Source organism: Lontra canadensis, unplaced genomic scaffold (genome assembly GCF_010015895.1).
Source record: "Lontra canadensis isolate GAN:19392208 unplaced genomic scaffold, GSC_riverotter_1.0 scaffold44, whole genome shotgun sequence".
Taxonomy (NCBI): Eukaryota; Metazoa; Chordata; class Mammalia; order Carnivora; family Mustelidae; genus Lontra; species Lontra canadensis.
The window spans coordinates 13162534-13184558 of NW_022631038.1; the positions used below are offsets into that span (position 1 = coordinate 13162534).

Consider the following 22025-nt stretch of genomic DNA (forward strand, 5'->3'; position numbering starts at 1 on the left):
AAATCGCTTGCTCATCAACCTCACTGCCTGGCCTGGATCCAGAGCTATTTATGAGCGTAGCTGGGCCTTGAAGCCGCGCGCCCCATCCGTGCTGAGCGAACGAGCTCTCTCACGGCCCCGGAGCGCTGGAGCTCGGCCAGCAGAGACATCACCCTCGGCTGGCGTGCTCGTCAGGGTGGCCGGCCAGGATCTGCTGCCTCCATGCTTCTCCCGACCCTTCCAGCTCCTGCCGCAGGCTTAGAACGCCGCCTCACGGAGGGAGCCCAGGAGAAAAAGGCCCGTGTGAAAAGATGGGGCCCCGGGATGCCCTGAGAGGCTGTTGTGTGAGGAAGCGGTCTTGTCACTCCTCAGCCCCCTTGAGGTACGTGGGGGCCTCCCCACCACCAGCTGCCTGTCCGCTCTCAGCTCCCCTCGGTGTCGTCCTGGGGCCGAGCAGTGAGCTGACAGTGAGTCGAGGGGTAGCAGTTTTGATGGTATGAGCTGTCGCCCTTCGAGCCATTAAGAATTGGGGCCGGGGGCGCCTGGGTGGCTCAGTTGGTTAAGCAACTGCCTTCAGCTCAGGTCATGATCCTGGAGTCCTGGGATCGAGTCCCACATCGGACTCCCTGCTCAGCGGGGAGTCTGCTTCTCCCGCTGATCTCTCTCTCCTCTCATGTTCTCTAACTCTCTCTCTCTCAAATAAATAAAATCATTAAAAAAAAAAATTAAAAAAAAAAAAAAAGAGAATTGGGGCCGGATGAGAGCCTGGAGCAGGGCCGCTAACGGGCAGGATCTTTGGGAGGGTGTGTCCTGGCTGATTAGTGGGAGAATCTTCTGGAGTCTTCTTGTTCGGGGTGTGTTGATGAGTAGAGAATTCAGTGGAGGCCTGGTGGTGAGGTAAACAAGCCTAAGAGCCCGCGTTAAGCTGGGGAAGGAGTTTCTGCATCTAAGTAAGGATGAGGTGGCCTTCGGAGAGGTGCTTGGCCCGTCTGGCCCAGGACTCACCAGGGGGCAGAATCCTGTTGGCCGGTTCTGTGGGGGAGGGCAGAGTAATTTCTGATGCCCTCGTGGGCGGAGGCTGGTTGCCTGGAGAGTTCTTGATCAGGCCAATGTCTCAGGGATCCATCTACTTCTCAGCTGGAGTCTGGGTGGCACGAGAAGGGCCTAGGGAGAGGGTTTTGAATGATCTTCATGTATTTTGTCAGTAAGAGTTTCAGAGGCAGCCGTGGAGGAAGCCAGATTTGCAGTCCGATGGTGGAGGAGCAGACCCGTCCCACTGGCTGGCATGCAAGGCCCGAGTGCTGTCGGGGTCGGGGAGGGGGCACGGATAGACTGCCTTTCAGCTGCTGGCCTTCCTCCCGGACCGCCCCCGGGGCCTCACCTGGCCCGCAGGGTGGGCAAAACTTAGAAGGTGGGCAAAACTGTACCTCGGGGCCAGCCGCCTTCTGAAGTAGAAGTTGGTGGGGTGGGCTTTTTGCCTTTCTTCCTAAATGATCTTCGTGGAGCGGAGTTTTCGGACCCTGTGAGGGCTGGTTCTCCACCTGCACAATCACCCTGCTGGTCTTGCCAGCTTCTGAGAGAATCGGGGCAGCATCTGTCGCGTGTGCCCCTGGCAGTCAGTGCAGGAAAATAAGGGAAGAGGTGGGATCGTACTTTGTTCACTGAAGGGGCACGTTTCGTTTCTGAAATGCAGGTGAAGCCATACAACGTCTATGTCACAGTTGCCTACCCGCCAGACACAGACACCCCTGGGTTTGCAGAAGAAAACAAAACCAAGGTAAGTGTTTGCCGGTGTCTGTTTTGATGTTGTAAACCCCTTTCCCAATTTTCTGACTTTCCACCCATCAGCCTGAAGTCATTTTCATCAGTCAGAAAATTGAGTTCTTGGGGCACCTGGGTGGCTCAGTGGGTTAAAGCTTCTGCCTTCGGCTCAGGTCATGATCCCCCAGGGTCCTGGGATCGAGCCCCGCATCTGGCTCTCTGCTCAGCGGCGAGCCTGCTTCCCCCTCTCTCTCTGCCTGCCTCTCCACCTACTTGTGATCTCTGTCTGTCAAATAAATAAGTAAAATCTTTTAAAAAAATTGAGTTCTTTTCAACTAATGTGCTAGGTAGACGTGTCTGGACTTTCTGGACCTTTCATGTAGGGTCTTAGAGAACACAGCCTGTATTTCCCAAGGCCATGACTTTTGCTAATAATCTTTAAGGGCTTACTTAATTAATAAGGTATTTTCTTTGTGAGGTTGAGTATGGCCTGTATTTTTAACTAACGAGATGGTATTCTTTAACAATAATATTCTCTCCTCTGAACTTAACACCTGGTTGCCAATCCTGACTTAGCATTTCAGAAACGGATCTTAGGATTCCCTCATTTTCCCTCATTAACTTCTCAGCTCCTTGCCTGGCGCCCAGCGTCCGCCCAGTGCTCAGGCCAGTAACCGAGAAGCCAGCCTTAGTTCTTCTCCCACACCACTCACCCGCTTGACCACACATCCTCTTGGCTCTCCTCTCAGAACTTATCCTGAATTGGACCTTTTTAAAAAGCAAAACAAAACAAAACAAAACTGCGATTATCAGGACTAGCCTCTTCTGCTCCCCTCCCTCCCATCCCCATCTGTTCTTCACACGGGGGCCAGTAATCCTTTTAAAGAGTAAGTCAGGTCTTGTCATTCCCCCGTTCAAACCCCTCTTGTGCAAAAACAAAAACAAAAAGACCCTTCTTGCGCAGCACAGTCTGATAGAATTCTCTAAGATGGAAATGTTCTGTGTCTGCACTCTCCAATATGGTAGTCACATTGTGGCTCTTAAACACTTGAAATGTGGCTAGTGGGACTCCCCATCATAAAACTGAATTTTTTTAAAGGTTTTATTTTTTATTTATTTATTTTTTAAGATTTTATTTATTTACTTGACAGAGATCACAAGTAGGCAGAGAGACAGGCAGAGAGAGAGGGGGAAGCAGGCTCCCCGCTGAGCAGAGAGCCCGATGCGGGGCTCGATCCCAGGACCCTGAGATCATGACCTGAGCCGAAGGCAGAGGCTTAACCCACTGAGCCACCCAGGCACCCCTTTATTTATTTTTTTGACAGAGACACAGCGAGAAAGGGAACAGAGCAGGGGAAGTGGGAGAGGGAGAAGCAGCCTTCAGGCTTCCTGCTGAGCAGGGAGCCTGATGTGGGACTCGATCCCAGGACCCCAGGATCATAACCTGAGCCGAAGTGGATGCTTAACAACTGAGCCACCAGGGCGCCCCCCTTGCTTCTTTCTGTCTCTGTACACACTTCACCCCGAGAGGCCTTCCCTGACCCTCTGTATCTCAAAGGTCACTCCCTTGGAATATCCACCGTCCTTTCCTCTGGCTTTATTTTTCTTTATAATGCTTATTGCCACTGGACATTTACTTTATATGCAACGACAGTCCTGCTGAGCTGAATGCAAACTTCGCACTTTGTTCAAAGGAGCCTCTTCTTTAGCCTTGATGTGCTGTAAGCACCCTGCGAGCAGAGGAAGCAAGTGGAGAAGAAGGGAATGGATCAGAACGTACTGCCTTGAATGGGCATGGATTGGTTTTCTTCTCCTTTATACCAGTGCTTAGTAAGTGTGAGGCTCTGCGGCATAAAAATTGGCACTTATGCGCCATAGACTAATTGCAAAGAAATGTCTACGATTTAGAAGTTTTTTCCCCTTTTCATTTCTCTTTGGCTCTGCCTCTTAAGATTACAACTATTTCAAAGAAGTAAATTTAAGCCAAGTGCCCTGTGTTAGAATAAGCAGGGGTCTGCTAAGCAGATTTGCAACATTTGGTAACAGTCTTTTCGTTGGAAGCCAAAGCTGACAAGGAGTGGTGATTTCCCTGTGAAGATTGGATTTTGATGTTAAGTTGGGTTTTTTCCCCTCTAGCTGTAGTGTTGAGCAGACTTCTCCGGATAAATCAAACTGTGTGTTGGTGTGTAAGCCCTTTAGGGGGCGCCATAGTGCTTTTAAATCTAATGCGTGTGTGGCTGGGTTGTGCCAGACTGGTCTGGAAGAAGGGACAGGCCCTTTCAGAAGAGCCCTTTTTTGAATTCAGGTTCATCAAGAAATATTTGACTTTTATGAAGTGCTATGTTTTTCTAATTTAAGAAAATACATCCTGTGCTTTTATTTTAATATTCTCAAGCCTACATGGTAAATAAAAGATACAGTTTCCTGCCATTTAAGGCTTTAGTTTTCAAACATCTAATTGAAACTCCCTTTTAAAGAATTTCTGAGCACATGTTCATGTCACTGTAAAGAAGATTTTACAAAGAAAAAGAAAAAGAAAAAAAAGACCTTGTCCACAAGGAACTTAGGAGGTAAAGTGCAAGTACACTTGTAGCTGTAATACCTATTAAGGCAGAAATATGCAGAGATGAGAGGACAAAGAATTCAGGTAAGAATTCAGGAAAGGCTTTTGAACTAGGTGGCTGCCTTTCACCACCTCGGATTTGGGGTTCTGATACAGCCGTCCGATAAATGAACCCCCAGCCATGCCTGAGGGCCCTCGATGTTTTCTGTCCCATCTCCTTGTTACCTCCTCTGCAGGTCTTTTAAGACACAGCTGTGTTGTTGAACAGGGGCTGGGCTGGGGCTCGCTCTGCCCAGGGCCTCAGCTCCGTCCACATGTCAGTCCTTTGCTGGCCCAGAATGTGGTGGCAGTGGTGATGCTGGTCATAAGGCAGACTTGCTGAGGGCGCGTGGTCCAGGCTCTGTGTAAACACTGGCGCGCAGGTGTCTGCCTGGGAGTTGAGGATGCCCCCAGCCTTGCACCAGTGACGCGGTCTCATGCCAGCTTTGCTGGTCATCGCTGGAGCCGAGACCACACATTGTCCCATGGAGAGCGGCAAGGGCCTCCTTGTTTCACTCCAGCCACCGGGGTGAATTTTATGCAGTGGCCAGGTAGAAACTGATGTAGTAATCCAGACAGACCTGATTCCTGATTTGAGTAGGAATCTGCTCAAAGGTAGAAAGTTAGAATTCTTTATGAAGTAGGGGAGAGACGGTTGTAAGAATTATTTGTTCTTGAATTTAATGGGTGATAACAGGATTGATAAGCCTGTTCTTTTTTCCCCCATTTAGCCTTTGGAGACTCGCCTGATTTCAGAGACCGTATCTGTTTGTAAACCGGAGCAAGTGGCCAAACAAATTGTTAAAGACGCCATAGTAAGTACAATTCTTGTTTTCTTTCTTAATGGTTGTAGCACTAGATTTCTGAAAAGAAATACTGTGTTTGTCCCAGGGCTTATTTCACAACATAAATTACTGTGTCTTTCTGGTCCGCTTCATATGTAATGTTGGACTCTGGTCTTCTTCCCTGAGATACTTTATTGATTCCATGTTGATTTGGAGGCTCCTAGAAACTAATTATACATTTAACCTTAGGAACAGATTGATGACTAAGGGTGCCGGGGAACTACGGTTCTCTCAGAAGAACACAAGACTTCCCTGTGCGTGTAAATGGTATGTCCTAGATCCTGTCGGGGGCCTGCTGCCTTCCTGCGGCTTTCCCACAGCACTTGACGTTAGAGACTGGTTTTAGGCACTTTATTAAATGCTGGACTTGTTGATTAAGGATTTTTTTTCTTTGACCTTCCTGCTTCCCAGGATCATTTTTGCAAATGTTCACTGACAAGGCTGTGCTCCCGGGCCCACTGGGGCACCATCCTGTCCCCCACTTATGAGCATCCAGGCTATGAGTTTATCTGGAGTCAAGAGTGGTATCTGTGGAAACCACATACCTGCCATTTTGTGGAACCCACAAACGTGCCCCACAGCCTTCTGATGACATCCTGTGAACCTACCCCCAGCACAACATGCACTAATGAGGGGTGTCGGTGAGCATTAGGTCTACACTGCAGGTGGGAAGTTCGAGGACCCTCGGAATGAGGTGTCAGTGAGCCATGAAGCTGCCGTGAGGCCCGCACGTGCTGCTTAGCCCGGGCGGGGACTGAGTGGGATACAGGAGACACTGGCTCTGGGGAGGTAAACGCACTCGCTGGAAGCACCGGGCGCCGCCTGTGTTCAGAGGCCTAGAAAGACGGTCCTGGCAGGTGAGGGTTGTGTTTCCTGCTTCCCCCAGATCAGAGCAAACACACTCAGGGTTTTCAGTGATCTGAAGTAGCTGTTTGTATCTCAGTAGGATTCGTCTAGTCCAGTGGTTTTCAAACTTCATTTCTTGACCACTTTACACACGAAACTGGTGATAGGCCCAGAGATGTCTTTCCACTTGTGTGTTTATCTATGGTTGCCATGTGAGAAGTTGAAACTGTATAATCTTTTTTTTTAAGATTTTATATATTTATTTGAGGGAGAGAGAGATAGCAGAAGCAGGGGGAGCAACAGGCAGAGGCAAAGGGAGAAGCAGGCTCCCCAGTGAGCAGGGACCCCGATTGCAGGACTTGATCCCAGGACCCCGGGATCATGACCTGAGCCAAAGGCAGACGCTCAACCAACTGAGCCATGTTGGTACCCCAAAACTGCATAATCTAAAAAAATATGTATTTATTAATCCACTTAAAATAGGCACAGTAAACCTATTACACTTTAATGGAATCTTTCTACAATAGTAATTTTCCAAGACAAAACTTCAGTGAGAAGAGTGCCTTTGTATCACATTTCACCAGTCTCTTTAATGTTTGTGTTAATCGAAGACGGCTGGATTCTCATTGCTGCTTCCACATTCAGTCGGCTGTAATCTGTTTTTTGGAGTGAAGGATATAAAGAAAATCTGCCCTTAGACAGATATGTAGTTAGGAAAGGGAGGGATATTTAATGGACTTTTCAGATAACTGTGGACATTCTTCTTTGATATTAAACCCAAACTGGGTGAATAATAGTTTCTTAAAGGTTAATTACCGTGTGGAATTGGAAACTACATTAATGAAGTGTTTTGTTCTCTGTTACATGAAATTCCATTGGTCTTTGCACTCTGAATGTTTTGTACCCATTCATGATTTTGTAACATTATGCATTAGTCATTTGGAAAATACGGGTTCACTGAGTTATCAGAAAAATTGTATCCATTCATATTACTGCTGGTCTGATCATGAAAGTCTACATACTACAAAGCTGACAATCTCACAGTGGCAGATAGGTTTTCACAAATCTTAATTTTTTCCTTGAAAGCTCAGATTTTTAACACTGACTAAAAAAGCTGCCAGTTCTCCTTGAAGTGACAGGCTCATTTGATTCATTTTCCACAAAATGTCTTCCAGATACCCAAGTCTGAATAACCGTGGGTTAAGTTTCATGACTTAAACAGTGGGAGGAGGGCCTTTCTGCAGGGCAGCTGTCCGCCTTGGGGACAGAACCCAGTACAAGGCACCGGGTGTGTATTCTCTTTTTGTCACCCAGAGTATTAAGAAGACTTGCCCGTTAGAGTGGAGATTTAATAAAATGATTGATTTTATTGCTCTATCAAGAACATTTTAAAGCAAAACTGACCTTTTAAAATCTTTCAAAGATTTTTTAAAATGTCCCCTTACTTATCGCTGCGTGTGTGTGGCCGTGGAGGGACGCCGCTACTGTGGTGGGTGCTGATGAACCAGCAGTTTTGCCCATCAGTGCAAACGCCAGTGAAAAGGCAGTTAAGGTCTTAGTATTATTACGACAGTCATTTTGTCCTCCTGGGTCCCCTGAAAGGGTCTCAGGACCCCCAGCCGTTCTTGGACCCCCATTTTGAGAATGCCCTGCGTAGCCATTCTGGCCCATCGGCTGAGGCCACATTCGTTTACGAGCTTTGACATAGCTCTGTTACCCTCTCATGCCGCCTAAAGTGGACGCACTTCGTTGTTTTTGCTTTTTTAATTTAATTTAATTTAATTTTTTTGAGAGGGAGAGAGAGAGAGTGTGCAGGTGTGCTCTGATGCGAGCAAGCAGGGGCGAGGCAGAGGGAGAGGGAGAGAGAGAACCTTAAGCGGGTTCCTCTCCCAGCGTGTCGCCCCACGCGGGGCTCAGGCTCACGACCCTGAGATCCTGACCTGAGCTCAGGTCGGAAGTTGGACACCCGACTGCCTGAGCCACTCAGGCATCCCACACACTTCGTGGTCTCTGATGTGCTGATTCCTTTCCTGGTTATTACTGTTGCCTCTTTTCTCCTCCTTCTGTTTCAGCAAGGGAATTTTAACAGTTCCATTGGCTCCGACGGGTACATGCTGTCGTCCCTGACCTGTGGAATGGCTCCCGTAACTTCTATCACTGAAGGGCTCCAGCAGGTGAGCTGTGCTTGTAACCAGGCAGACGGACAGACAGACACACAGTGCCTCTCGTTAAAACCCAGTGAGAAAAGGCTAACGGAAGACTTGCAACTTTATCTGTGGGTGTGAAGTTGGTTCTCTTGCTGTAGCGGTGATGAGAAAGTAGGACATAGTGAAGGACAGCAGCTGAGGGGTTCAGAGAGAAACGTGTTCTGTGCTCTGGCCCCGTGGATGTAGAGGGGTACGCCGTCTCTGCTCTCAGGACGTTCACTCGCGTTCTCTTGTGAGAACTGCAGGTGTTTGCGGTAGAGTGACGTAGGGTACCAGGCATCAGACCAGAACCCCCCTTCCAGGGGAGTCAGGTCACAGGCAGCCGTGCTCAGGGAGGTACAAGTCAAGGATTCACCGCAGACCGTCCTCTCACCCACGCTCTGGCTCATCCAGCCACAGAGAAGTGAGCCGCTCATTGGCGCGCCCGGTGCCGTGTCAGCTGCTGCAGACTCGGGCGCAGCCTCTGCAGCCTCCGGGCTCACGGTCTAGTGGGAGCGACGGGCAGAGGGGATACGAATGCAGTGTGACAGGACAAGAGCTGTCCCAGAGGGCTGGCTCTGCACGGCCCCGATGAGGGAGGGCGGAGCTTGGGCGGAGGGCTGGGAGGCTGCCTGGAAGGGGGCTGCCCGCACTGTTGGGTAGTTTATGACCAAGTACTGAGCTTTGTGTGGTAGGCCGTGTCCAGACTGAAAACCCAAAGGACTTGGGTGTGGGCTTTCTCCACTCTTCTCTTCCATGACTTTGTTGACTCTCTCTTAGAGGTAGACGCTGTGTTCCGTGTAAGCTCTCCAAGGGCAGCCCCTAACAGCCCGTGCCTGGCACGTAGTGGGAACCTCAGGTCAGCACGTTCTGTGTGGCCATCTTGTCCCCTCTCCCACTTCCACATGCGTGACGCCCGACAGAAAACTTCAGCCCATAGCTGTTTCGTCCGCTGCAGTTCTGTGTAAATTTCTCTGAGGTGTTTTCCCTGGGCTGCGACCTCCCATCCCCACTTGCCCATGCCTGCAATGAAGCTGTGTTCCCCAGCATCCCGCCCCCACCTCCCCATCACCGAGTCTGTACTGCCTCTGTGATCGGGGTCCATGTTCATGTTCACTCGAGCTTGACGAGGAATCGGTGTCATCCTGGACCCCATCCTGCCCCTCATGGGAGGGGTCAGGTCTGTCTCTCCTCTGACTCCCCTGCTTTCCCAGCCCCGCTGCTGCTCCCCTGGTTCAGGCCCGGGACACTGCGGTCAGCTCCCCGCCTGGGTCTCATGCTCTGAGTCAGAGGGGTCACCTGGGAGCGTATGGGCCCATAAAATGTTTCATGTGGTTCATCTGGTATATAAGTGTGCAGGTTGACATAAAATGGTTTTAAAATTAGATAGTCCATGAGAAGTCCAGATTTCAGATGTTTTGTGGAAAATCAGAAGGCCCAACAGCACACGGTCTGCATTCTCCCCTGGCAGTAATTGCGGGGGCAGGTGGCAGCCACTCCTGTTATACGGGACATGGCCCCCCCCTCCCAGTGGCCTTATAGTACCCTGCCCTAGTCCTGGGTGCATCCGAGAGCCCTCACAGTTCCATGCCCATTTTTCCAAACTGTATAACCCACCCTGCAGGGCAGCCCTTGGCAGCTCCCCAGGCCCACTGACGTAAAGCTTCCACTCCATCACGTGGCATAGCCCTCTGACCTTCGACCTTGCTCACCTTCCTGCCCCTCCTCCTCTTCCCATGACTTTGTGTCTCTGCCTCCATCCCCAGCCTTCCTCTGTCTGACCAACTTCTAGTCTTCCTTCAGGTCTCACGTTAAGCGTTGCTTTTTCCAGAAAACTCCAAGACTGTTCAATTCCTTAGACTTAGCTCTTTTAGCATTTTGGTGTGCTGTGTTCTCATTGCTTTTTCTTGATTTTTTTCCTTTCTTTCTTTTTTTTTTTTAAATAATAGACTTTATTTTTCAGGGAAGTTTTATGTTGATAGGAAATTTGAGTTGAAATTATGGAGTTCCCATACACCCCCTCTTCCTGTGCCCACAGACTCCCCCGTTACTAGCATCTTGCATTAGCATGGCACATCGGTACAGGTGATGAGCCAGTAGGCAGACGTCATTATTTATGGAAGTCCATGGTTTACATTAGGGTTTACTCTTGGTGTCACATGACCTTCTTAAGGGTTTTGACAAGTGTACACTGCCATGGACGTCTGGTGCCACATGTCCACCGTCACCCTGTATAACATGGGGTCATTCCCCAGCCCGCACATTCACCTGTGCTCTCCTGGTCGTCCTTCCCTCCTCCTCCTGAACCCCTGGCAATCACTGATCTCGTCACTCTCCCTGTTGTTCTGCATTTTTCCAGCTTCCCTTTGGTTCTTTCATTTTTCAAAGTTATCCTTACACACCCTTCAGAGAACCGGTGTTTTCAAGGCTCTGTGGGAACAACAGTGGCCCCCCCTTTGGCCTTCTCAGACGTAGCCACACTATTCTGTGGCCTGGGCCTCCACGTGTCCATCTAGAGTGCGCCCAGAGTGTAGACTTATGTGGCCGCCTCCACGGATTTCTCAGCTTGGGGTCAGGCATGGGCTTCCACCAAGAAAGAGGAGGATTTAGCTCTTCCTCACGCCCTCTCCCTTCTGCTTACAGCCGCCTCTCCTCCGTTCCCATCCTCCCTTTTTACTTATATTATGATTCTGGTCAGATCTGTATTTGAGATTATCATTGTTACAGCTATGTCAATGCTCTTCACAGCTGAACTCCGTATTATACATAATTAATTTTCTTTTCTTGTATAACCTTTTGTTTTCCCTGAAACTGTTATTGGCTTTTTTCTATGTATTAATAATGACAGTCTTCATTTCCTCTCAGAAATATCAGACATTCTATCAGTTTTCCCTTCTGGAAGCAATCCTTCTTGGAGCCTTCTGAGCTACCCATCAGGACACACTGTCCCATGTCTGGGGTCCCCTCTGCCTGTCATCTGCTTTGGGGGTCCCCTGCCTCCTGTGTCACATGATGTTCCCTTTCTTCATTGACTCCTCAATGTGGCTTTTTTAGTCTTCTAGTGCTTTTCTGAAAAAGGGCCCACGGGAGGCAACATTTGAGAACTAGTGTATTTGAAAATGCTTTTCCTTGTAGTTCTGTGTCTGGAAAAAAATTCCAGTCAGAGGTGTTGCCGTGAGAATGTGTGGACAGGAATCCTGATGGTTAATGGACATCCCCTGTCTCTGCCTAATGCAGTAATTGTCCTCCCCCAGTTGGTCGTCCTTCTAATTATCGAAGAAGCTTGTGGAAGGCAGGCCCTGTGTCTTTCTCGTTATGGTGGTAGCACTTAGAATAGGGTCTGACTTTTCTGTTCAGAACATAAGTCTTTTTTTTTTTTTTTTAAGATTTTACTTATTTGACAGAGATCACAAGTAGACAGAGAAGCAGGCAGAGTGGGGGTGGGGGGGGGAAGCAGGCTCCCTGCAGAGCAGAGAGCCCGATGCGGGGCTTGATCCCAGGACCCTGGGATCATGACCTGAGCCGAAGTCAGAGGCTTAACCCACTGAGCCACCCAGGTGTCCCCAGGACATAAGTCTTAAACCAGAAAGCCTTGATGACAGTTTGGGTATTGGGGATGCCGGAGTGGATATTCTCTAGCTATTAGAACCCAAGGACTGCTAAGAATACCTAATTTGCTTTTTGTATAATTTGAATTTATGAATTGGGCAAACATTCGGCTATTATAACTTTGACAGTCACATGCCGTCCAGGGGCGCAAGTGGACAGCTTCTGTCCTCTGTGCTCTCCTGATGCTTACAGAGTTATTTTATTTTATTTTAAAGATTTTATTTATTTGAGAGAGAAAGACGAGAGAGGGCAGGGAGGAGGGGCCGTGGGAGAGGGAGACAGATTCCCGGCTGAGCAGGGAGTCCGACTCGGAGGACGTGGGACTCGATCCCAGGACCCTGAGATACGACCTGAGCCAAAGGCAGACACGTAACCCACGGAGCCACCCAGGCGCCCCAGTTCGGGAGTTTTCGTCATCCTTGGAGCAGATTAGAAGACATGTCTTCGAAACTCTTTATGGGAGAGGACCTTGAAATCCATGGAGGTGAGGTGCGGCCCTGTGCTGTGGGATGAGCTCGGGGTCTCTCTGTGTCTCGCAGGTGGTCACCATGGGCCTGTTCCGCACCATCGCGCTGTTTTACCTGGGAAGCTTCGACAGCATCGTGCGTCGCTGCATGATGCAGAGAGCAAAATCGGAAATTGCAGACAAAACTGCCTAATCCGTGCCCCTGGGGAAAAGACTGTTTCTAAATAACTGAACAGCTTGCTGCTAAAAGGGACCCAGTTTTTGGCCTACAGACACGTATGTATCGCTTTTGAATATGTGAGATTGGACCAGTGCTCTTCAGAAACCTGGCTGCGGGCGAGGGGAGAGGCGTGCGGCTCGGGTGAGGTTATTAACACTATGCAAACACGGAGCAGGAGACCCGTGGTTCTCGGGGCGGGGAGGTGACGACCCTATGGGAACGAACAGCATGTGAGCAAGGCGAAGACCTTGATTCCAGAACGATCATTTACATGTATCTATTTATTCTTTTTTTTCCCCCTCTATTGAGATTAAGTCCAGAAATGTACCTTATGATATATAAGATGCAGCTTTGGGCACTTTTTTTAACCTTCCACGTTAGGCAGTTTATGGGTTTCTGGGGCTTCCCCCCCCCCTTTGGTCTTTTTAACATGGTGTATTTTATTCAAGAGGAGTTTTACAGATTGCGGGCAAGTCTGAGTGTGTGATGATGTCCCTGACTCACTGTCTTCTCGTGGCCACTCGTGGCTTCTCTCTCTCTTTGATCCCATAAAAATACAGGGGGATGAGAGAGAACAATGCAGGGGAAGGGCAGGAGAGAGCGTTTTCCAGTAGGAAAAATAGTGATTTCTTGTCTTCTTTAGACTCGAATGCATAGAGCACTTTTTGTTTTTCATTCACGGGGAAAGGCAGCCTCCTAAAATGTTTTCTGAAGAGAAATAAAATCTTAGAAGCTTAAAAGTTTACAATTTCTTCAACAGCCATGAGGACGCGGAGCTCACCCATCCCATTAGAGTGTCTTGTCATTCTTCCCATCTCTCCTGTTTTCCTGATACTGCTATAATATTTTTATATATAAAAAAAAGACTAGTTAAAATTTTTTGACTTGACTTTTTAAATTAACTCATGAATTAATTAAAACAGGTGAAAAAAATTAAAAAGCGTGACATTCTTCTGGTAGCATATATGTAGCTTTTACGAAAGGCTGATGATCGTATATTTACATTTTCCTCGTTAAGAGAAAGAAGATAGGACAAAGCTGATTTTGAAGATACTCATTTTTGAAAGAAAATGATCACCCATTCTTTCTGTGACTCCCATTTAATCGGAGAACCTTCTCTGCACACCACGTTAAGGAAGCCCAGTCATCACTCCCGCAACATAAGCCCTGGGATCCTCTCGGCCCCGTGAATGTTGTTTTCACATCACAGGCTCTGTTGCTCAGTTAGTGGATTTCCACAATAAGTGCCTCTCATGGGTTTTGGCCAACATTCCCTACTTCATCCTGTCACTGTGTGCGCTCCCTACTTTGGGACAGTCCCCTTCATCGTAATGCTACGCCCCCTCCTTCCTGCACACACAGTATGCATATACTGTGCATACAAAAGATTAAAGGCCTAAAAATTACAGCAAACCTTCTTTTGCTCTTGAGTTTTTGAACCTCTTGACTTTAAGATGACTTAATTTTTTTAAAGTGAGATATTTAATGGCTTTAATCCTTGGCATCCTTTTAATGAGGATCTGAGAATGGCATATTTTAACACTGACCAAGATGGAAGAAATTATTTAATATAGAAGTTGCTTGGTTATGACTTCATTGCAGTTTGTGGGGGTGGGTGGATGCCCTCACAGTTTCATGAATCTCTCTGTCTTCTGTAGCCATCGTTTGCAAACTACATTAGGTCATACCTCGCAGCCTCTTAAGATAGAATAATGGCTCTATTTCCCTAATTTGCGGAAAACAGTTACACATTAATGTCTGGCTATTTTTCACTTTTATTTTTCCTGGTGAATATTCCTTGTTGGCACCTCCAACTGCTGGTCCAGATGAAAATCTAGCCCAAGATGGTGTCTCGTTTAGTACGATTATTGGACCACAATTACTTCCGTAGGCTGTACTGTCAAGGTTTCCTCGTAGCCTGTATTGTCACCTCCAGGTAATCTGCTCCCTGAACAAATTTAAGAGCCCCCATTCTGTGGTGGGAGATCCTTTCCTCAAGCCTGTTGTAGCTCGGGCATGAGAGCAGATTTTGTGGAGATCATATCATCAAGGAATGGGCTTCTTTGTCAGACAAGTTAAAGGGCCAAAGCTCTGTATCCAAAAAGCTTTGAAAACTAAGTTGTTGGGGTTTTTTCCCCCTCTTTTCCTAAATTTGGTGCCATTATTCCTTTGATAGCAAAACCTGACTTGAACTGATGTGTTAGAGTTTTGATTTATCCATTTTATGGACTCTTCATTAATTTTTCCCAAAGAAACAACAATGAGTTTGATTCTAGGTATTGCCCTAGATTCTACGGACACGTTTTGTAATATCCAGCATATGCCCCACATCACCTTTTTCCAAATCTAAAAAATTAAGAATTCTGAAATGAGTCTGGCCCGAACAGTTTGGATAAAGGATTATGGACATTTAGCAGTGTCACACAAAGATCTGACTTCATCCAAAACATGAAAATATTACAAAGGCAAATTCTATTTTTTATCTTTTTTGGCTCAGTTTTTGTACATTTTTTATACTGACCTGTCTTTTTTTTTTTTTTTGCCTGCTCAGGGGAATTAAAAACAACACCAACAACAATGCACACACACACAAAACCCTCTGAGTCAGATTGTTCAGGAAACTGTTGCCATTTCTTTTTTCTTTTTCTTTTTCTTTTTTTTTAAAGGGGTCATTGATTCAACACTTTGTACTGTACCCAGAAGTGGGTGTGTCTTACCTGTGGCAGAAGGAGTTTGATTCCAATTCTGTTGAAGTGTTGGCTTTCTGTTTGTGACCAGCTACTGTTTACTGTGTGTGTTGGTTCCGAAGTGGTTGCCTCTGCTGGGCTTGGTTTTGCTGTTTTATTATAGTGTATTTGTGAGTATATTTATTTTAAAAAAATGTTGAATGTCGTTCATCCGTAGAAATTCCAAAATATGTTCAAGGACCCTCTATAATTAAAAAAGATATAAGATATAACCCCCATTTCTTTTTACAAAAACAAAGTCCAGGAAATTGTTCTTTTCTGTTATTTTTTAAAATTTAATTTTCACAGCTGAAAAGAGAAAAAATGAAAAATACTGTCAATAATGGCCTCTTTGCATTAATACTTACATGTGTTCAGTTAGAAATCTGTTGGTTAAACCATATATCACTGATTCTTAGAAGCGAACTTTGGGAGTGCATTTCTAATATTTAGATGATAAAAGCATTTTGGAAATAGTAGCTTCAATTCAAAGAATTGTATGTCTGTCTTTTTGGAAGAAGGCAATACCATGATAATTTTTTTTTTTTTTTACTGAGTTTTATCATCAACAGATTTAATTTTATTACCTCATGTTCTAATTTAAACATGTCTCACTCACATGAGGACACTTTTAAATATTCATAGTTTTTGACATACGATGCTTTGTATCTTTCTCATGTCCTTAGTTCTTAGTAACTCAGCTTTAAAAAGTACACTAACCATAACCTTCCATACTCTGGACTAAATCTTGTTTAGTTCAGCGCAATGATGGCAGATTTGATATTTTGAAGAGGAGATAATAGCTATTATATTTTACACTTGCTTGATGGGACAACTCTAAAGACATTTTTAAACTGTAAGAATGCACTTGGCTATTTTGATATATATTAGAACTTGTGTTTGCTACTTTAGATGCTTTTGTGGCAGAATTGTAACCTAATTTTCATATCTTGTATTTCTGAATCACAACAAAAAATAAATGGGGAACAAGCTTTACAGATTTGAAAATGTATTTTTTTTTTTAGAAATTTGTGTTTAAGAGTCATTTAAGCAAAACACAAATCTCTTTCATAATATTATCCTAACCTTGCCTCCTAAACAGGGCTTGATTTTGATCATATTTTAGGAACTAATATTTTCAGAGTAAGTTACTTGGCATTCAGAGTGCCTATTTCAAATATGTTCTGTGTTTGTGTGACTCAGATATGGGAAACGTGAGTAAAAGGTGGTAGAAAAGAAAAGTGGTAGTAATATTTCTTAATGTAATACATTTCATATAAAAACAGATTTTGCACACTTTAAACCTGCATATACTAACAATGCAATATTTCTTAGGTTCTGAAGAACACAGAAGACTGATATATAAAATAACACACCTTAATAGTCCTGTCTTTAAATGGGAAATGGGTTTCCATCGTGGAGAGATTCCTTGGACATCTTGGTTTGCAAACTTGAGCTTTCTCTAAATTTGAGCATTGTATATACCATAAGCAGCATATGATATCCCTTCTATAATTTTTGTATTTGGATGTTTAAAAAGGAAAAAATACAGTGTTCCACTACTGATTTTATGCCCTCGATTTCCCCTCATTCAACATATATTTACTGAGCTCGGCATCCAGGCCCCTGGGGATACTACTCTGCATAACCAGTTTGTCCCTCCCAGGTGGTGATTACATTTCTTCTTTCTTCCCTCCTCACTCCTTCATCTCTCTGAAGGCCCTTACAAGTCTTTCTGGACTTCCTTTCTTCAGCTTGGAACCTCTGAATTTTATGCCACAAATGTTTGAATGTCGGACAGTATTCTAGGCTGGGAAAGCACAAAGGAAAAATACAGCCCCTGTCCTCAAATAAACCTAGCCCATGGCGGTCACTGTCGTGAGTGCATCACATTGAATTCATCTCAATCATGTGCTGCCCCTCAAGCGGTACTCTTCATATCCGCCTTATGCAGAGGCACAGGCACGGAGAGGTTAAGTAACTAGTCCACGGTAGCAACTTCTAAGCTATGGAGCCCATAGTCAGTTTTCTGCCTATACCCTGTCCTAACCCTCTTCCAGTGGCACAAGGGGGCTCTGAGGACTGCGCAGGGAAGTCAGGCATGGTCTCATGGGTGGGGGTGGGGGGTTCTGAAGATGCAACTTGAGAAATGAGGATGAATTCGCTCTGAGAAGGTTGGGTGTGTTTCAGGTAGAAGAGCAGATGTGCAAAGGCAAAAGGCACGAGAGATCTTGGTGTATTCCAGAAAGCGCAGAGTTAATATGGCTGCAAGAAGGGAAGGCATAAGGAAAGGCGGGGCCCCCGGGGGGTAGATTTGCACCAGATCAAGCCATGTAGAGGAGTTGCAATGTTAGCCTCCGAAGAACTTTGGGCAGAAATATAAAATGGCCAGATTTGAGTTCTAAAAAGATCATGGTGCCCCTTGAAATTCAGGGGTTGCTGAGCCCTGAGCCTTGAGTAAAAACCGTTGTCGTTAGTTTGGAAGATCCCATATTAGACACACATTATTATGAGTTGAGTTGTGCACCCTCAAAAGATGTCATCAGTGTCTTAACCCCCAGTGCCCGTAAATGTGATCTTATTTGGAAATAGGGTCTTTACCAATATAACTGAGTTAAGATGAGTTTATTCGGTTCCTAATCCAATATGGTTGGCAACCTTACAAGAAGAGAACCCAGAGAGACACGGAGAAGGCCAAGTGACAACAGAGGCAGATCAGAGGCAAGTACATGCCCAGGCCCCCCAAGGACTGCCAGACACCACCAGAAGCTAGGAAGGGTGAGGAAAGATTTCTCCCTAGAGCCCCTTCAGAGGGAGCCCGGCCCAGCTGACACCTTGATTTTAGACTTCACACCTCCTGAACTGTGGGGAAATAAATTTGTTTCAAGCCACCTGGCTCGTGGTACTTTGTTATGGAAGCCGTAGGAGATAAAAACAGTCACCTCGATTTCTCTAAACATGTTCATCAATAAGTGATAACCGGGAGACACTGCTCTGTGCCAATCATGTACGAAAATAAAAGTCATTGCACAGAAGAATGTCAATTCCTTGCCTATTTCCCCTTCATACAATGGTGTTATCCCGTTGTTTGGGTCTGTGACTGCAGTTTTGATCCAATGAGGACAGTAGCCATTTGAAAAATGTAACTCACTGCGCTTATTTCATTTCACTTTAAATGCTAAGTCATGGATTTGAAGGGAAAAGAATTGCCTTTGCCTTTGTGAACCAGAAGGAAACAGGACTTGCCTGCTATCAAACTCAAACAAAAGAATGATTCACCTGCAGTTTTGGCCTAGCTGCGAAGGTTGTTGCTTAATTATTTCAAACATTTTTTGACGTTTAGGGCCCACCATACATGAGTTAAGTAGGTTTGTCCGTTAAACCAAGGCCTGTTGGTTTAGATTTGGTGAAAGTGTTTCCTTGTGATGACAAGGATGGTTTGAGAGCACATAGTGGACAAATCGTTTGCAATCAGTCCTATAGCAGAAGACAGGCTCTGGGGCATTAATGCACTGAGAACAGTGTTACTGTTAGTACCAAATGCTAATTGGGAATTAGTATTATACTAGTATCCTATAATAATGACCAACAACAGATGCAACCCATCTGAACGCACATGACACTATTTAGTGTCAAGAGTTCATAATATCTAAGCTGTGTCAATTATATCACAATAAAGCTGGAAATGATAATTTAGAAGACATTTGAAACTGGAAATTAAGTGTTTTGCATTGCTTGTCTGGGAGATGTTTTTTAAGCAGTTCCTTTTTATGCAGTTATGTGACCTCTGTTCTTACCCTTTCTGGTCAGTTCATTTCCTTTATGGATGTATTTCCACTTTAGTTTGTCTAAATGGCTTGGGGTCGTGTTTTATATTTTTAACTCACCTTATCTATTAATTGTCACTTCTCTCTCAGTTAATGAATGGGCTTTTTGTATCCCCATTTTAAATAAAAAGTTTAATAGTAAGACTTAACTACATGCCTATATATAAAACATGTATGCCCAGATTAGAATAATGTCCTTTTTGAATTTCATAACCCTTGGAAGTGTTTCTATTCATGATGGACGAAGAGAACTTTCTGAATGATACTGTTAAACATCAACCAGTAGGTGGCGAAAATTGGCAATAAAAAGCTTTTTGTTTGGCAGACCGGAGAATAAAGGAAAACACAGGCCTTTCAGGCTCTTGATACAATCTCCCTTCCTTGCATCTTGTTCTTTTCTCTCCCTGGTGCCACCCTACTCCTAGAATCCAGCCAGGCAAAGCTGCTAGTGGGGTAGTCCATTGGCTCTGAAAGGTATAAGGCGTCTTGCGAAGTAAAAAGCCTATAGTGCATCCAGGTGGGAGGGTGTTGGAAGGTCTTTGGCACAGATCTGGGATTCAAACCCAGGACTCCTGGCTCTGGTCAGGTCTCCCTCCACTCCCTCCCCAATACCCAGAGATAGTTACTCCACACGCTTCCTACAATACCTGCCCTCACACTTGAGGGTGTAAGCTAATAACCCAATCTGAATGGAGGAATGGTTTCACTCTTTCGATATGAAGAGAATTCAGAACATTCCTGGGGAATATATAATCTTGGTCCAGGACTGCAGCACAGCCCTGTCCTGAGAACGGCTGGGGATGGCCAAGATGCCCAACCCCGAAGGGGTAAGTCTGAGAAAATCTGTCAAGTGAGGCTCTCTGGGAGCAAAGGAGAGGGAAAAAAAAAAAAATAAATAAGGAGGCTTTTCTTTCTCTGGGAATGGGGAATCCCGTTTCCTTCTGGGGACCCCTTTGCAGAAGTACAATCTATTTTCCAGCTCTGTCCTCTCGTTTTCTCACTCCCATGCTGGGTCGCAGAAGCACAAAGGTTTTCAATTCCTCTTAAGTAATTTTGGAGGCCTAAGACAAGCTTCTGAGAAGATCCTTAAACTATCATGCAGAGGCATTAGTATAGGTTTCTACTCTTTCTGTGAGAACATACACCCCAGGTCAGTCTATATACCCAGTGTTCATCTCCAGACCAGACCCTGCGTCACCACCGCCCATCCCAGCCCCACCACCACCCAGTGCCATGTCCCATGAAAAAGCAGGAAGGAGCATCTTCCTTCATTCCTTCTTGCTGGGATAAGAAGTTTGTATGAGGCACCCATCCCTACTTGCAAGAGGTTGGCATGTTCTTTGGTTGCCTATGATAAATGGGATGGAAATAATTTATGCTTATTTTGCTCAAGAGCACATGCTTTGATTTGAGACTAGGAACGAGACAAAATAAAGATGGTGTTGGAACACGTTTGTACACGTTGCCACGCTCATTTGTCACGTTTCTATGAGCGCTCGAGCCCAGCATCCCTATCTCTCTGTATTTGAGCCCTATCAGGTAAGCTGCTGGGCTTTTAGTAAACATTTGTTTTCTTGGCCCTTTATTTGCCAAAGACTTTCTGAGATGATTAAAAAAAAAAGTTAAACAAGCACAACTTGTTTGCCCTCTTGTGCTTTTCTCCTAGGGGCTGTGAAGGTTGATGAATGAAAAGACGATGTGCTTGCGTGTGTAATATATTTATGTGTGTGATTGTGTGTGTACACGCGCGCGTTCAGATAACTTGAGAAGCTGCGGCCATTTGGCACTGGCTGCTCGGCGACCCCACAGGCCTTGGGAAACCCACCCACCCGGTGTTGGGACCTTTTTCAGGGCCTGAGAGTTACCCGGTAGCCCCCCGGGAGCGACCAGCCCCAACCTAGTGCCAGTCCTGTCACGGGCGGAGGCAAAACGTTTATTTAGCCATCTTAGAGCCCTTGACGTCGTCGACTCGCCCCTCACTGGCCCACTGAGGGCTGTCTGGCCTTGGTCACGGGTGGTGTCCCCAGGGTGTGTGTTCCGCCTGCACACCTAGGAAGCAACTTGAAAGTAAATACCACGCTCGAGGCTTCCCTTTGCCTCTCTCTCCGCGGGAGGGTCACGCTGAGGTCCCACTGCTCGGGGTCAGCGTGGGCCTGGTCTCCTCCCTGGCAGCTGCCAGGAGGCGGCAACACGGTGTGTACACGTACACACACGCGCGCGCGCGCACACACGCATGCACACTCGGTTAAAGGGGTCGAAGCGATTCTCGGCGCGCGCGCGCGCACACACACACACACTCGGTTACAAGGGTAGAAGCGATTCCCGGCGGTTGCGCCCTTGGCGCACCCACCCGGCAACCGCCCTGCCGGCCGCGTGCAGTCCCCCGGGCGCCCCCGGCCCCTCGCGGGCCCCTGAGAGCGCGCCGGGCCCGCTGCAGGCCCGAGGAGGCCCCTCACACACCCACCGCGCCGCCGCCGCGCGGGAGGCCTGCGCCGCCCGCGCCACCCACCGGCCGGGCCCAGCGGGCGGGCGGGCGGGTGGAGCGGAGCGGGCCGGGCGGGCGGGGGCGTCCCGGGCGCGCCCTCCCGGGCCGCGGGCCCTGCGCGCCATGTGTCCTCCGCGGGGCGCGCTGCTCCGAGCCCGGCCGCGGCTCCTTTAACCCGGGAAGGGGAGCGGGGCGGAGGGGCGGAGGGGCGGCGGGGCGGCTCCGAGGAGGGCTCTTTCTTTCTTCTTTTTTTGAATGAACCGTGTGACGTACGTACAGGAAACCAGTCGGTTAGAGAGAATGAAGTAAGAGGCCAGCCCCCACCCCCCCGCCCCGCGCCCGCCCCCTTCCTCCCCGCCCCCTCCCCCGCCCGCCGCGCTCCCTCCCGCCGCTCTCGGTTTCCCCGCCGAGCCGCCGCCGCCGCCGCTGCCAGCGAAGGTGCCGGGCGCCGGGCCCTCCCCGCCGGCGCGGCC

General features: G+C 47.1%; 1 protein-coding gene across 2 annotated transcripts in view; it reads left to right on the forward strand.

Moving 5' to 3' along the window:
* KDSR (3-ketodihydrosphingosine reductase) overlaps positions 1-14401 on the forward strand; it is a 36546-nt gene extending 22145 nt beyond the window's left edge. The window contains exons 7-11 of one of the 2 annotated variants that reach the window (XR_004384362.1): positions 1673-1756; positions 5074-5157; positions 8106-8207; positions 12368-12570; positions 13275-14401. Coding sequence is in view for 1 of the 2 variants with exons in the window: in XM_032872273.1 (XP_032728164.1) it covers positions 1673-1756; positions 5074-5157; positions 8106-8207; positions 12368-12487 (390 nt within the window). In the remaining variant the exon portion in view is untranslated. Of the gene's footprint in view, positions 1-1672; positions 1757-5073; positions 5158-8105; positions 8208-12367; positions 12857-13274 lie in introns of those variants that run through there. The other variant, XM_032872273.1, reaches the window with a different exon arrangement.
* Positions 14402-22025: the final 7624 nt, after the last annotated feature.